Raw genomic sequence first — 13,414 nt, 5'->3', positions numbered from 1 at the left:
ATCAAATATCAGTGGGTATATGTTAAAATGAAAATAGAATATAATCTAAATATATTTAGATTTTAAATATAACCTAAGTATGTGTATTTCATATTAATCTGAAATATATTTTGACTATCAAGTAATTGATAATTAGATTTCTTAGTTATCTGTTAGCCCTGCAGGTTTCTGTAGTTTTCTAATACAGCGGAGTAAAATTTACTTTCTGCCTATTTATAAGACTCAAAAAAATGAGTAATGAGATCCAGTTGCCTGGAAACGGCAAATTAAGGTGAAAATCCATAATATGCTAACGGGAAGTGAAATAATCGGGGCAGCTGCTGCAGAGGTGGACGTGTGAGGCTGTCCTCTTGTGCAGGTTTGGTTATCCTGTCTTCCAGCTTTTCTGGTGTTTTTTATTTCTGCATTCTACTCAAAAGACACCTTGTCAACTCATCTTTTTAATTTTGGTTTGTTAAATGGAAAGGGAGCAATTATCGTACTGGAATTTTACCTGATAGAATTTAACGACAGAGTAAATTTATATTCATTGAAGCTTTTAAGTAGATAAGAACATAAAGTCTTTTAAACATATAAATTAATGTGTAATTCCAACATCTAGAGGGAAAAATGCTTTTATAGGGACCCCTTAGTTTTGTTTTGTTTTGTTAAAATTTATAATCAAAACTCTGGAAATAGCCCTCTTGCAGCTCTTCCCTCCAAATCGTAATTGAGTCTTTGTTGTTGCCATTGCAAGTTTTTTCCTTTATGTATCAAATTATGCTAAAGAAAAGAGGGTATTTGCCTATTAAATAATAAAATACAAACTTGCATTTGTGTTAAGGAGGTAATTATCTCTAATGAGATAGCTTTTTTTTCTCTTTGAGATACATCATTTAATCAAAAGACTTTCAAACTCTGTGCTTCTTTAGTAAGTGCTCGTCTTATGTGTGAGGAAGTTGGAAATTTGAACATTTATTGCTTGGGGATTAAATTTCTTTCTACTGATTATAGTCTTAGTGGAAGTCATACCTCAGTTCCTTCTAAATCCAAGATCCTTTGAATCTGCATTGCATTTCCTCATGGCACTGTGGACGCCACGTGAGTAATGACGGCTTCTTTCCAGGGTATACACAAGAGGAGAAGATCGAGATCGCCCACAGGCACTTGATCCCAAAGCAACTGGAGCAGCATGGGCTGACTCCTCAGCAGATTCAGATCCCTCAGGTGACTACTCTGGACGTCATCACCAGGTTAGTCAGCTGTCCTGAGGCTTCAGTCATGTCCAAGCCTGGAACGTAGATTCCTGTTTGACTGGCACCTCAGAGCATCCGCTTTCCCCTGTGCAGCCAGTTCCCAGCAAACCTTTCCGTGTAACTGTCGACGTGCACAGGGCTCTGTAGGAGGCAGAGAGTCACAGAGGAAGCACTTTTAGAGTCTCTTCATAGCTAACTAAGGACTCATAGTTCAGCCAGAATTTCAACTTTTCCCTAACAGCAGCGCATGGAATTAATTTGATAAGTTAACAACCAAAAACATGGAAACTCTTGAGACACCTTTTATGCCCCAGGATCCTGAAAGTTGAATGCTCCCAAGACGTGAGATGCAGCTTCCAGACATCGGTTTGAAGTTACTCAGATTTTCTTTTCCTCCCTTTGAGAGGTTTTTTTTTTTTTTTTTTAAATCCTTAGTTTTCGTCCTTGGAATTAACACCAAACAACAGAGAAGATACTTTCCCAAGTTAGCTACCAAGTAGTTAAGCCTATGGCAAGCAGTGCATAAATTATCTGAGTAGAGTATTGCTTCATCTGACGTACAGATTGCACGTTTGACTGGAAAATGTATCCTGTTGAGAATTTCTGTCTACAATAGCCTCTCACAGTTTTCCTGGCTCAGCATTGCAGGTCCATTGCATCATCTGGCAAGTGGTGTCAGGCTGCCAGGACTCCTCCTGCAGCCTGTTCCCAGTAACCACTGGTTTTCAAAGGAGGGGAAGTCTCTCTCTGTTTTGAACTTTGACTTAGAGTTTGGCCAGTCAGACTGCTTTTTGATCGAAGCCAGCCTCCTTATGAAAGTCTCTTTGGAAGTCGGTTTAAATTTACATGCGAAACAGTAAGACTCAGTCTGACCTGGGAGTTCCTTTTCTTGTGACTTACTGGGTAGATGATGCCAGAGGAAATAAAACAGGTGATTTATACACCAAAGTCTTCCAAAAATATCATTATTCCAGATAACACCCCTGATGTCTTTGGGTAACTTTCAATAAGTCACTGAACCCTTTTTGATAGCTTCCCCATCTGTAATATATGAGCAATAGAGAAAAATAGCCATTCATAGCTTATCTGGATCTAAATGCGAATGACTTGAGGAGTAATTGCTATTTGTATTTCCCAGTTGTTGTCTGGAGAACGATTTCTTTTTCTTTTTCTTTTTTTATTCTTTTTTAGAGCACTATATTTTTTTATGTATTTTTTGGCCGCATTCTTGGCATGTCAAGGGTCCTGGGCCAGGGATTGAACCCGAGCCACAGCTTCAGTCTACATCACAGTTGGGGCAACGCTGGATCCTTAACCTACCTGTCACAAAGGAACTTCCGTGTTTCCTTTTCATGTACTTGTTCACTCAAAACATCAGATATTGAAAGCTGTGAACATCAGGAAATTTCTCTGAGCAGTTTTCATATTTTTAAAAAACAGCACAGGTATTTGCTACACCAAGCAGGTTTTGGATATTTAGTGAGTTACCCAACTTCAGACATAGTTTTTCATCTTTCCCGTGTTTTTCGTCTTCTCCTATGTGGTAGTCAGACCCATAGAGTTCAGCAGGCAGAGAGGGAGTCCTAGAAGTCACCCCCTCCCTCTTGGCTCCCAGCGTAACTAGCCTGCTTGAATTACAGTGGTTACTGTAAACTCCTCTTTGGTGAGTAAATGTCACTGTTATAAAATAATCTTTATATTTACCTCCCTCTCATTTTCTCATTCTGCCCTATACATACACCTAGAATCTAAGTATACTCCCTTTCTTGTACAGCCCTTCTGGCATTAAAAAAAAAAAAAAAAAAAAAAAAAAAAAAAAAAAGGCTGTCATCCCATAAATGCTCTATTCTTCAAGTTAAACATTCCTATTATCTTTTTATCATTCCTCTCAACCTACTTTAAAGACATTTTACTCTGCTGATTAGTCTTTTTCTGAGTGATTCCTCTAATGTCAGTGTCTCTTTTAAAATTAAACATCCAGAATGGAACTGAGTATTTCAGATGTAGCCTAAATAGCTCATGATATAAGAAGACCACCAATTGTCTTATTCCGACTATATTATTTTATGACTCTATCTCAAAATTTTTAGCTTTTTTAGGTTATCCTCTTTCCTCTTGCACTTAGAGTTGCCTAATACCTTTAGTTCTCTTGCATATGAATTTCTGCTACGCTTGGTCTATTCCATTCTATATTTATACAGTTGAGTTTTTTAAAGCCCAAATGTAGAAGTTTGCAGTTAGGGACTTTTTGTTGTTGTTGTTGCTTTTGGGGCCTGCATATGATGGTCCCCAGGCTAGGGGTCGAATCAGAGCTACAGCTGCCAGTCTATGCCACAGCCACAGAACGCCAGATCCGAGCCGCATCTGCGACCTACACCACCACTCACGGCAACCCCAGATCCTTAACCCACTGAGCAAGGCCAGGGATTGAACCCGCAACCTCATGGTTACTAATAGGATTTGTTTCCGCTGAACCACAACAGGAACTCCCCGTTGTGGATAGTTTAATATACAAGTTAGTGTCAGCTACCGTTGCCGTACATTGATTTTTTTTTTCATCTTAATTATCATCAAGTACGTGAGTTTTATATCCTTTAAAAATTGGCATCTTCACAATCATCAAGTCAAGGTAAGAAACATCAACCAGTTCTTATTTGGCCCTGGTAACTCTTCCTTTTTTGGTTTAAAAACTCTAATTAGGGGTTGATGTGTCTGTTTTCTTTCAGTCAGCTGTTACTATTACACTGTCTGCATTAGTTCCTAGCCCATTACTGTTCTAAACATCTTAGAAAAAGAAGTCTTTCGTTGTTGTCGATGTCCTTATTATTTTTGGCCAGCTCCAATGCATTCTGAACTTCCTGGTACCATTTCTGCATGTTCATGCCATTCCTCTGTAAGCTTCCTCCGGCCCTCCTCTTTCATCTTTTGTCCAGACCCTTTAATCTGAGCTCATCAGATAGTTGTCTCAGAAGCTACATTGGGTTTTTGTTTTTACATTTTGGTTTGTTTATTTTTAAAATGCCTCCCTATTTTCTTTTTTACTGAAATTACATGCACTTGTGTAATATGGGCTTTATCCTTATATCTCCTGTTCCTTTGATTGAAATGAGGTTTTTTTTCCTTTAGAGTGCTTAGCTGAGAACTTTTGTCTTTTCTCCGAACTTAAAAAAATCTGCTTCCTCAGAGTCTCAAACATATGTCTCACTACCTAAACCGGTTTTTTCAGATAAAACAGCCGTCTCTACCTGATGTGCTCCATTCAAACCCATGCAGAGTCCGGTGGCCAAAAATGATTGTATCATGTAAAGGTTTATGAAGTGGCTTATGGCATTGGAGTCTAAGATGAAAGGTTTTAAGACATCTCTGCATTGGAGTTCCCATCGTGGCTCAGTGGTTAACAAATCCTACTAGGAACCATGAGGTTTTGGGTTCGATCCCTGGCCTTGCTCAGTGGGTTAAGGATCCGGCATTGCTGTGAGCTGTGGTGTAGGTTGCAGACATGGCTCAGATCCTGCATTGCTATGGCTCTGGCGTAGGCTGGTGGCTATAGCTTCAATTGGACCCCAAGCCTGGGAATCTCCATATGCCACGGGAGCAGCCCTAGAAAAGGCAAAAAGACCAAAAAAAAAAGGCATCTCTGCATAACCACATTTAGAACCATTTTCCCCAAATTACAGTGCTTTTATCCTTAGCATACTTCTTTAGAAGTCACTACAATGAGACTACATTGACTAGGATAGTTAGCACAGTTACAGATGGAGACTAGATTTCTGCCTCAAGGTATGTTTTGCTTTAGTTGGGAAAAAGTTCTCTTTTTTTCTGATTCTTGCAGCAATATTTCAAGTATAATAAATTTATCAGACTTTTCTTAAGTTGACAAATTTTAAGAAAGCTCTTACCCATATCATCAAGAGATAAATGATGTTTAACATGCTGCTAAATTTACGCTGGCAATATAAGTTGAAGAACCAATCACTCATTTGTGAGTATAGGGTCGTAGTTCAAGCTCTTCTGTATAAAGGGAAAAGTTGTAGCTGGAAGTACTACTGAATATGTAAGAAATAAGTGCGCTTTATCGAGGAACTTTTAAAGGTGAGGAGGCACGTACTGAAGAAACCGTAAGAACTTTGCAGCATACACTTCCTTCACTACCGTACAGTTGTTGATGCCACTGCTTCTCTCTATTTTTCCAGGGGGTGTTTGACCAAAAATGAAATCTTTTTCTTTGGCGACAGGTACACCAGAGAGGCAGGGGTCCGCTCTCTGGACAGGAAGCTGGGGGCCATTTGCCGAGCTGTTGCCGTGAAGGTGGCAGAGGGACAGCACCGAGAAGCCAAGTTGGACCGTCCTGGCGTGGCTGAGGGAGAAGGTCTGTGACCTTGGTCTGGTGCCCCCAGGCTTGGTGGCTAGGAGGGAATGGTCTGAAGATCTGGATGTGGAAGGATGGGGGGTAGTCCCTGGAGCAGTGGCACATACTCTTCCACTGGTAAATGCATCCAGTGAGCAAATCATACTCAACAGTTGATGTATTTTTATCAAGAGGATTCTCGTCTACAAATAGGAAGGGGATTTAACAGGAATAATACTGGTTTAAGGATGTATTTCTCCAGCTTTGTAATGATGATACACTTTATGTTTAGGTTCTGGTGTTCTCTTTTTCCTTCTGATCAGATTGTTAGGGCTTTTAATATTGATAGCCTAGAAAGTTACTACAATAAAAAAAAAAAAAAAATTCCCCAAGCTGTCCCGGTACTGCAAGGGCAGATATCTGGACTCTGGAATAGCTTCATGTGTAATTATTTGTTTTTCTCACACATATTCTTTAGTACACAATTAAGATGCAAATTTAAATTGTTTTTACTTAGAAAAATAATTGTGGAGGTGGTGACAGGGAAAGAAAGGGAAGGGAAGATGATGAAATGCGGGCATTTCCTCTGGTACCCGGTTACATGTTCTAACTTCTTGCCCCAGACATGCTGCTGCACGGTTGCCAAAACTGCTCTAAGAAACATCACCGGAATAGTAGAGAACCGAATATTTCTTTTATAGCAAAGAGATTTATTAGATGTTCCACGGTTTCCATAGCTCTTTCTAGATAGGAGTTTGATGGGTATAGTTAAGAACCATAATTTGTGATAGGCCACTGAAAGAGATGCCCTGAAACATCTTCCTTGTTTTTCCTTCTGTTGCTCAGCAGCATCCAAAGAGTAGCCTTTGCTGACCTCCTGTTCCTGGGATGTGCTTCACCCCTGCTCACTCTGTGCCTAGAAGCTCACTGGTTCATTTCTCCAAAGAGCAGACCTCCTACCTGCTGCTGAATTGGGGCGGGGTGGTACCCTTGTTATGTGGGGTAGGAATGGGGTCCTAAAACTCTCAATTGTTTCTTGTACGGACTTAATAATTCCTTGTCTTTAGTCCCACTTCTCCCCCATTTTTTCAGGGGTCCCTCAGATTCCTGAGGCTTTGTAGAATTTTGTGGATCCCCTTCCCCACACATACCTTCGCAGACATTTCCCCTTTTTCTAGCCTGCTAAGTGCTAATGACTTCCTGCCTGTCTACCTTCTCTTATCCAAAAATGTTGTTAGCATCTCCTATCTTCTTTCTTACTCTTTTTGTTCTTGTGAGTTTATCTTTCGTTTTTGTTTTGTTTTTGTTTTCTTAATTGTAATTTTAGTAGGCTTTGGAGAGGATATTTAAAGATAAGCACACTGGGAGTTCCCTTCGTGGCTCAGCAGAAACGAATCTGACTACGATCCATGAGGACACAGGTTCGATCCCTGGCCTCGCTCAGTGGGTGAAGGATCCAGTGTCGCCGTGAGCTGTGGTGTAGGTCGCAGACATGGCTCGGATCTGGCGTTGCTGTGGCTGTGCTGTAGGCTGGCAGCTACAGCTCCGATTGGACCCCTGGCCTGGGAACCTCCATACGCTACGGGTGCGGCTCTGAAAAGACAAAAATAAATAAATAAATATAAGTGCATGTTCAGGCCACGGTTTTCAGAAATCTGAATTTTTAAAAAGTTCCCCAGATAAGTGATAGCTTATTAAGATTGGCATCACTGGTGTAGCTGACAGGGACAGTGGAGAACTGAGGTGTTTTTCTCTATTTTCCCCCTTTCTAAATGCAAGACCTGGATCCTTGTGAACTTACCCTTTTTATTCTTAGAACTGTCCCTTTGTGCCGTGGCCTCCAGCACCTGAGCCGGTGTTCTTTGCTTCTTATCTGTGATATTGTAGAAACGGAGAGAGTGAAATGGGTTTATCCTGTTAACACGTTTGGAAATTTGTGTTTAGGATTCAGATAGTGTATTTTGGAATTTATATTACTACATTTAGAGGGATTTGATATTAAAAGAAACTTTCCATAGTTATACAATGCTTAATGTTTATATGTAACATTCATTAGCATATTTCTAATAATGTCTGCAGTCCTGTTAGCTATTTAAAGATAACCCAGAAATAGTCAAGAACTTGTTCAACAGCTTAGGACTGTGTGAGAACATGTAGTTGTTTCATGGTAACATTTATTTGCCTTTTTTTTTTCCTTCTTTTTTTTCTTTTTAATCCGTGATTCACAGAACAAATCCTAAATAATAACATAGTTAAGCAGATTTGGGTGGTTAAGATATTATGGACAGGAGTTCCCATCGTGGCTCAGCAGAAACAAATCTGACTAGTATCCATGAAGACACAGGGTCCATCCCTGGCTTCACTCTCAGTGGGTTAAGGATCTAGCCCTGCTTGTGGCTGTGTTGTAGGCCAGTGGCTACAGCTCCAATTGGACCCCTAGCCTGGGAACCTCCATATGGCTAGGGTGTGGTCCTTAAAAAAAAAAAAAAGAAAGAAAGACCTTACCTAGGACATCCATATGAATAAATAATTAGGGTAAATACCTGTCTCCTGAGAGGGTAATTTTGATTGTAGTTCTTTTTAGAGGCATGTGCACTCCAAGCTGGGTCCTACTTTGTAAGATACCCTTGAGTTACTGTAAGTGACTCTACTGCAGATTTTAGTAAGCTAATTATGAAATATCTCAAGCAAGCCAAAAGAAAACTTCTCTTCTTCTCTCTTAGGTTTTCATGCCACAGAGTTCAAGTGGAGCTAGCTTCGTGACTGCAAGTTTCTCATTAAGAAATTAATTATTTAAAATTAGAGTATGAAAGAGAAGTTGTTTTAGAAATTTCAAGTCATGCCTTGAGGGAATTATTTTTAATGTTGAAAATATTGCTGGACTTAGAGTCACTGCCAGGAAGAAAAGTAATTTCAGGCCACAAGCTTTAAAAACAGGCAGAAACCGCCAGCATATCGAACAGACTTTCTGGAGTAGGCCCAGATATCCTGGTCTGTGAACAGTTGTCTTTGTATTTGTGGGGTCTTAACCAGCAGTTAAACAGAGCAAATGACAGAATTTAAAAGGTGGGTGAGATTTCAAATTGATTCCTGTCAGAGGAGGAGTATGCATGGTCTGGGTCACTTATGAAGTAGGGGAATTATTTCCTCAAAGCAACGCTCCTGTGGTTTGCTGTGGGTTATTGGTGTTTTCTGAATTGCTCTCTTCTCTGTGTTATTGGTGTTTTCTGAATTGCTCTCTTCTGTGTGTTATTGGTGTTTTCTGAATTGCTCTTTTCCTTCCTGGGATATTAGTCAGGTTGAAAGATAAAAGTTTGTGGCCGAAGTTTCACTCTGCTTCTGCCTGCCTTTGGCCAAGGACACAGATGTTCTGTGTATTCAGTGTTGCAGACTCAGATGCTTCTCTCTGAAGAGTTAGGCATATGTCCACTTGTTCAAGTATTCAGGAACCATATATGTGTCCATTTAATATCTAGTAGGATTTTTTCCCTCAAAAATTATCCTAAGCAAGGATTCGCAGTCTAGCCGATCCTTATAAAGTTTCTCAGAATATGGGGCACTCTCAATTATTTTTGAAAGATGGTAATATTTATTGGAGAAGCTACATTAAATTGAATGTACCTCCAGATGTTTCTTCCTCTTCTCAAAGAAGGCATCTGGAAAATGGGTTTAAAAAAAGAAGCAAAATGAACAGATTTATCAGTGATTGATGAGATGTGTTAGATGTCATTATAAAGAAGCTTTTTTCATGTCAGTGAAGGTAATAGGTACGTGGTTATGTTATGGAAATCTCAGCTAAGCACTTAAAGGAAAATGAATTATAGTAAGTGCATGGGTACTTTGGGCCTGTGATGAAATTTCCATTGGCAACATCATACATGGTTTCAAGAATGACTGTGTCGGGGGAGTTCCCGTCATGGCTGAGAGGAAATGAATCTAATCTAATCCTAATCCAGAAGGACACAGGTTCGATCCCTGGCCTTGCTCAGTGGGTTAAGGATCCAAGGCGTTGCTGTGGCCGTGGCGTAGGCTGGCGGCAACAGCTCCGATTGGACCCCAGCCTGTGAACGGCCGTATGCCACAGGTGCGGCCCTAAAAAGAAAAAAAAAAAAGAAAAAGAATGACAGTGTCTCAGGTGGTCTTGATACGTGGTAGTGTGAATCCTCCAGCTTTGTTTTTCTTCAAGATCACCTTGACTATTGTCAGCCTGCCAAATATCCATATTAATTTTAGAATCAGCTCGTCCGTCTCTACCAGTAAGTAAGTAAATAAATACGTGAAACCTTCTGATTGTGAATGCATTGACTCTGTAAATCGGTTTGGGGAGAATTAGCAATTTGATATTATCAACTCTTCCAATTTAAGACAAGCTTTATTTACCTAAGTCTTAATACATGTTTTTAAGTGTGTTAATAGTTTTCAGTGGCGAGCTTTTGTATATTTTTTCTTTAGATGTATTCTTAGTTAATCTTTGTATGTGCATGTATTATCATAAATAGTATTTTTTTTTTTTTTTTTGGTCCTTTGTCTTTTTAGGGCCACACCCTAGGCAAACAGAGGTTCCCAGGCTAGATAGAGGTCTAATCAGAGCTGGAGCTGGAGCTGCCAGCCTTCTCCAGAGCCACAGCAACGCCCGATCCAAGCCACATTTGTGACCTACACCACAGCTCAGGGCAATGCCGGATCCTTCACCCACTGAGCGAGGCCAGGGATCGAACCTGCAACCTCATGGTTCCTAGTCGGATTCATTTCCACTGCGCCACGACGGGAACTCCCTAAATAGTGTTTTTAATTTTTCATTTGCTAACTTTTTTGGTTTCTAGTGTATGGAAACACTGTATTGACTGGTATCCGGCAGACTTGCCAAATTGCCTTCTTAATTCCAACTGTGGATTCTTTTGGATTTTCTTTATATACCGTCGGTTAACCACAAATGCAGATAGTGTCAGTGTTCACTTTTTCCTTTCTGCTCACTATACCTTTGATTTCAGTTCTTTCCTAATGAACTAGCTGGGCCCTCCAGGAAGATGTCGAGCGGAAATAGTGGGAATAGACAAAGGAGGCAGGGCAAAAGCCTACAGAGAGTTACCAGCCTCTGCAGCCTTTGCTTTGTACCTTTGGTTCATCACCTGATTGACTGTTAGAAAATCTCAGTTGAGGAGTTCCCATCGTGGCGCAGTGGTTAACGAATCCAACTAGGAACCATGAGGTTGCGGGTTCGATCCCTGGCCTTGCTCAGTGGGTTAACGATCCGGTGTTGCCGTGAGCTGTGGTGTAGGTTGCAGATGCGGCTCAGATCCTGCGTTGCTGTGGCTCTGGCGTAGGCCGGCGGCTATAGCTCCGATTCGACCCCTAGCCTGGGAACCTCCATATGCCACAGGAGCGGCCCAAGAAATAGCAAAAAGACAAAAAAAATTTAAAAAAAAAGAAAATCTCAGTTGAGTAGGATTCCCAGTAGCTCTTTGGTTTGATGGGTGTGGTTCCTAAGTCCCTTCCCAACGTTCCCCAGTAAACACTAAGTCTCGCCTGTTGGACTTGGTGCACAGATGCATCTTTATAACCTTAGCTATCTACTTCCCAGTCTGCAGGAAAATAGAAGCTGCAGATTGGAAAAGGGCTAAATGGTTGGGTGGTATGAGTCATAAGCAGTAGGATTTGATGTCAGTGAAAACATGCCTCTCCTCTCAGGATGGATGCCTGGGGCCCCTTCTGACCACGAAATAGTGGGCTGGCCAGACCACAGATGTAACTCTAGGACAGTTTCTGTAGTTCAGTCCAGATCCTGGTTTGACAGAGTTGCATTTTGACATGTATTGTTTCTCTGATATGTGTGCCTTTATGTAGGACAGTGAAATCAACCAAACAGTGGCAGACGGCAGATAGAATAGCCTGAATTTGGGGGTATATCCTTTCCAGACAACTCCACAGTTAAAAATGCATCAAAATGAAATAGTCAAAGTTTACAGCACTAGTTCTCCCTCATTAATTGTAATTCTCCGGGTCACCACTCTTGGCTCTCAGCAAGAATATGCTGGCTGGAGAAGAGGCATCCTGCCTGCTGCTGGGCTTGGGGGTGGGGCCTGCGGATGCCGAGGGGAGAGCCTCTATCTGACGGGCCTTCCTTGGGTCCAGTTCTTGGGAGGAATCAACTTCTGTCCGGGCTACTTTCAGGGCTCTTTGTTGTGGCTTCCTGCCATTGACTTCTCCAGCCCTAAGCATGCGTGACAATGGTTATTTTAAGCATGGCTCCTTTGTAACCAAAACAGGAAGCTGTTCCTGCAGGAGAAACAAGTGCTTTTGATCCTTGCAGCTCTTTTTTTTTTTTTTTTTCCCCCAACTAGTCTCCAAATCTGAAGCCCATCCATTCTCTTCTCTGATGTCATGAATTTCTTTTATTAATAGAAAATACTATATATAATGTTTTCAGGAAATAGCCTCTGAGCTTTGTGTAGCTTTCAGCAAAATTGTTTGGTCTGTGACTTCTTGGAGCAGTCTTCTAATCGTTGCAGGATCTGTCCCGTCATTTTTTTGATTTTTGCATTCTTCAATGCTGTCTAACAAATTGCCCCGAAACTTATTAAAGCGGTTAACAGACATTTATCATCTCACTATATCTGGTGGGTTGGGCATCCAGGAGCGGTTTAGGTGGGTAGTTCTGGCTCCAGACCTCTCATGAGGTTCTGGTCAAGCTCTTAGCCAAGTGGAGGTTCCAGCTCAGGGAAGGGATCCGCTTCCAAGCTCGCTTGAGTAGCTGTTAGCCGAAAAGAGTTCTAAGACCTGATTCCAACATGCGTGTGGAAGCTTCCCCACATGGGCAAACAGTTCTGGGATGCCAGCTGGATGTCCAGGAATTCAGCGCAGCTCTGACACTCCCACCTGGAGACAGCATCAGATTCTACCGGCAAAGGGCTCAGCCTCTAAGACTGCCCTCTACTCAGAGGTTAGTCCCAAGGTTATGTTCCCTGTACATCTGGCCAACTGGCTCAGATTGGAGGTTCGCCCGACCCCTTCCTTGGGCTTGATTAACTTGGTGGAATGGCTCAGAACTAAGGAGAGCCCCCCCTTTACACACCAGATTACCAATTTATTATAAAAGGATATTAAAGGATATGAACCAACTAATAGGGTAAGGTCCCGAACAAAGGAGCTTCTGTCCTCTCGGAGCCTGGGCCTGGCACGCTGGCACTGGGAGCTCTCTAAAGAAGGACCAAAAAGCCATCCTCTGGGGTTTTAATAGAGGCTTTATTACATAGTCATGATTGACTAGATCATTGGCCAGTGGTGACTGATTCAGCCTCGAGTCTCCTCGCAGAAATGAGTAGGTGGGGCAGAAAATTTCAACTCTCTAATCACCTGGCAATTAGCACCCATCCTGGGTTAGGGTCAGGGTTATTCCCCTAACAGAAGACACCTCAGGCGATCCCGTCGTGGCTCAGCAGGTGAAGAACCCACTTATCTCCGTGCGGGTGCAGGTTCCATCCTTGGCCTCTCTCAGTGGGTTTAGGAGCAGCATGAGTTGCAGATGTGGCTCCGCTCCAATGTTGCCCTGACTGTGGTGTAGGCAGCTCCAATACAGCTGCTAGCCTGGGAACTTCCATGTGCCTCGGGTTCAGCCATAAAAAGAAAAAATAAAAAAAAAAGACACCTTCAAAACTCTCAGCATTTGAATGTTCTAAAGTTTTGGGGAGCTGTGGGCGAATGTATATGAGAAATATAGTTGATCATCTGATTGTGTACTGCTTATAAATCACAGTATCACATAGTGACCTCAGTTCATTGCGGACTGTTGGCAGATGTGCAGTTTCTCACACGTAGGCCTCTCGCTAGGCTC

The 13,414-nt window shown here is 41.7% G+C and overlaps 1 protein-coding gene across 1 annotated transcript in view; it reads left to right on the top strand.

Annotated features, from left to right (window-relative positions):
- Positions 1–13,414, top strand: part of LONP2 (lon peptidase 2, peroxisomal) — a 93,590-nt gene that overhangs the window by 51,117 nt on the left and 29,059 nt on the right. Inside the window, exons 10-11 of the mRNA XM_005664451.3 lie at positions 1,106–1,232; positions 5,471–5,604. Of these exons, the coding sequence (XP_005664508.3) occupies positions 1,106–1,232; positions 5,471–5,604 (261 nt within the window). The remainder of the gene's footprint in view (positions 1–1,105; positions 1,233–5,470; positions 5,605–13,414) is intronic.

Source organism: Sus scrofa, chromosome 6 (genome assembly GCF_000003025.6).
Source record: "Sus scrofa isolate TJ Tabasco breed Duroc chromosome 6, Sscrofa11.1, whole genome shotgun sequence".
Taxonomy (NCBI): domain Eukaryota; kingdom Metazoa; phylum Chordata; class Mammalia; order Artiodactyla; family Suidae; genus Sus; species Sus scrofa.
The sequence above is the reverse complement of the archived record's forward strand: the minus strand, read 5'-3'. Positions and strand labels throughout refer to the sequence as shown.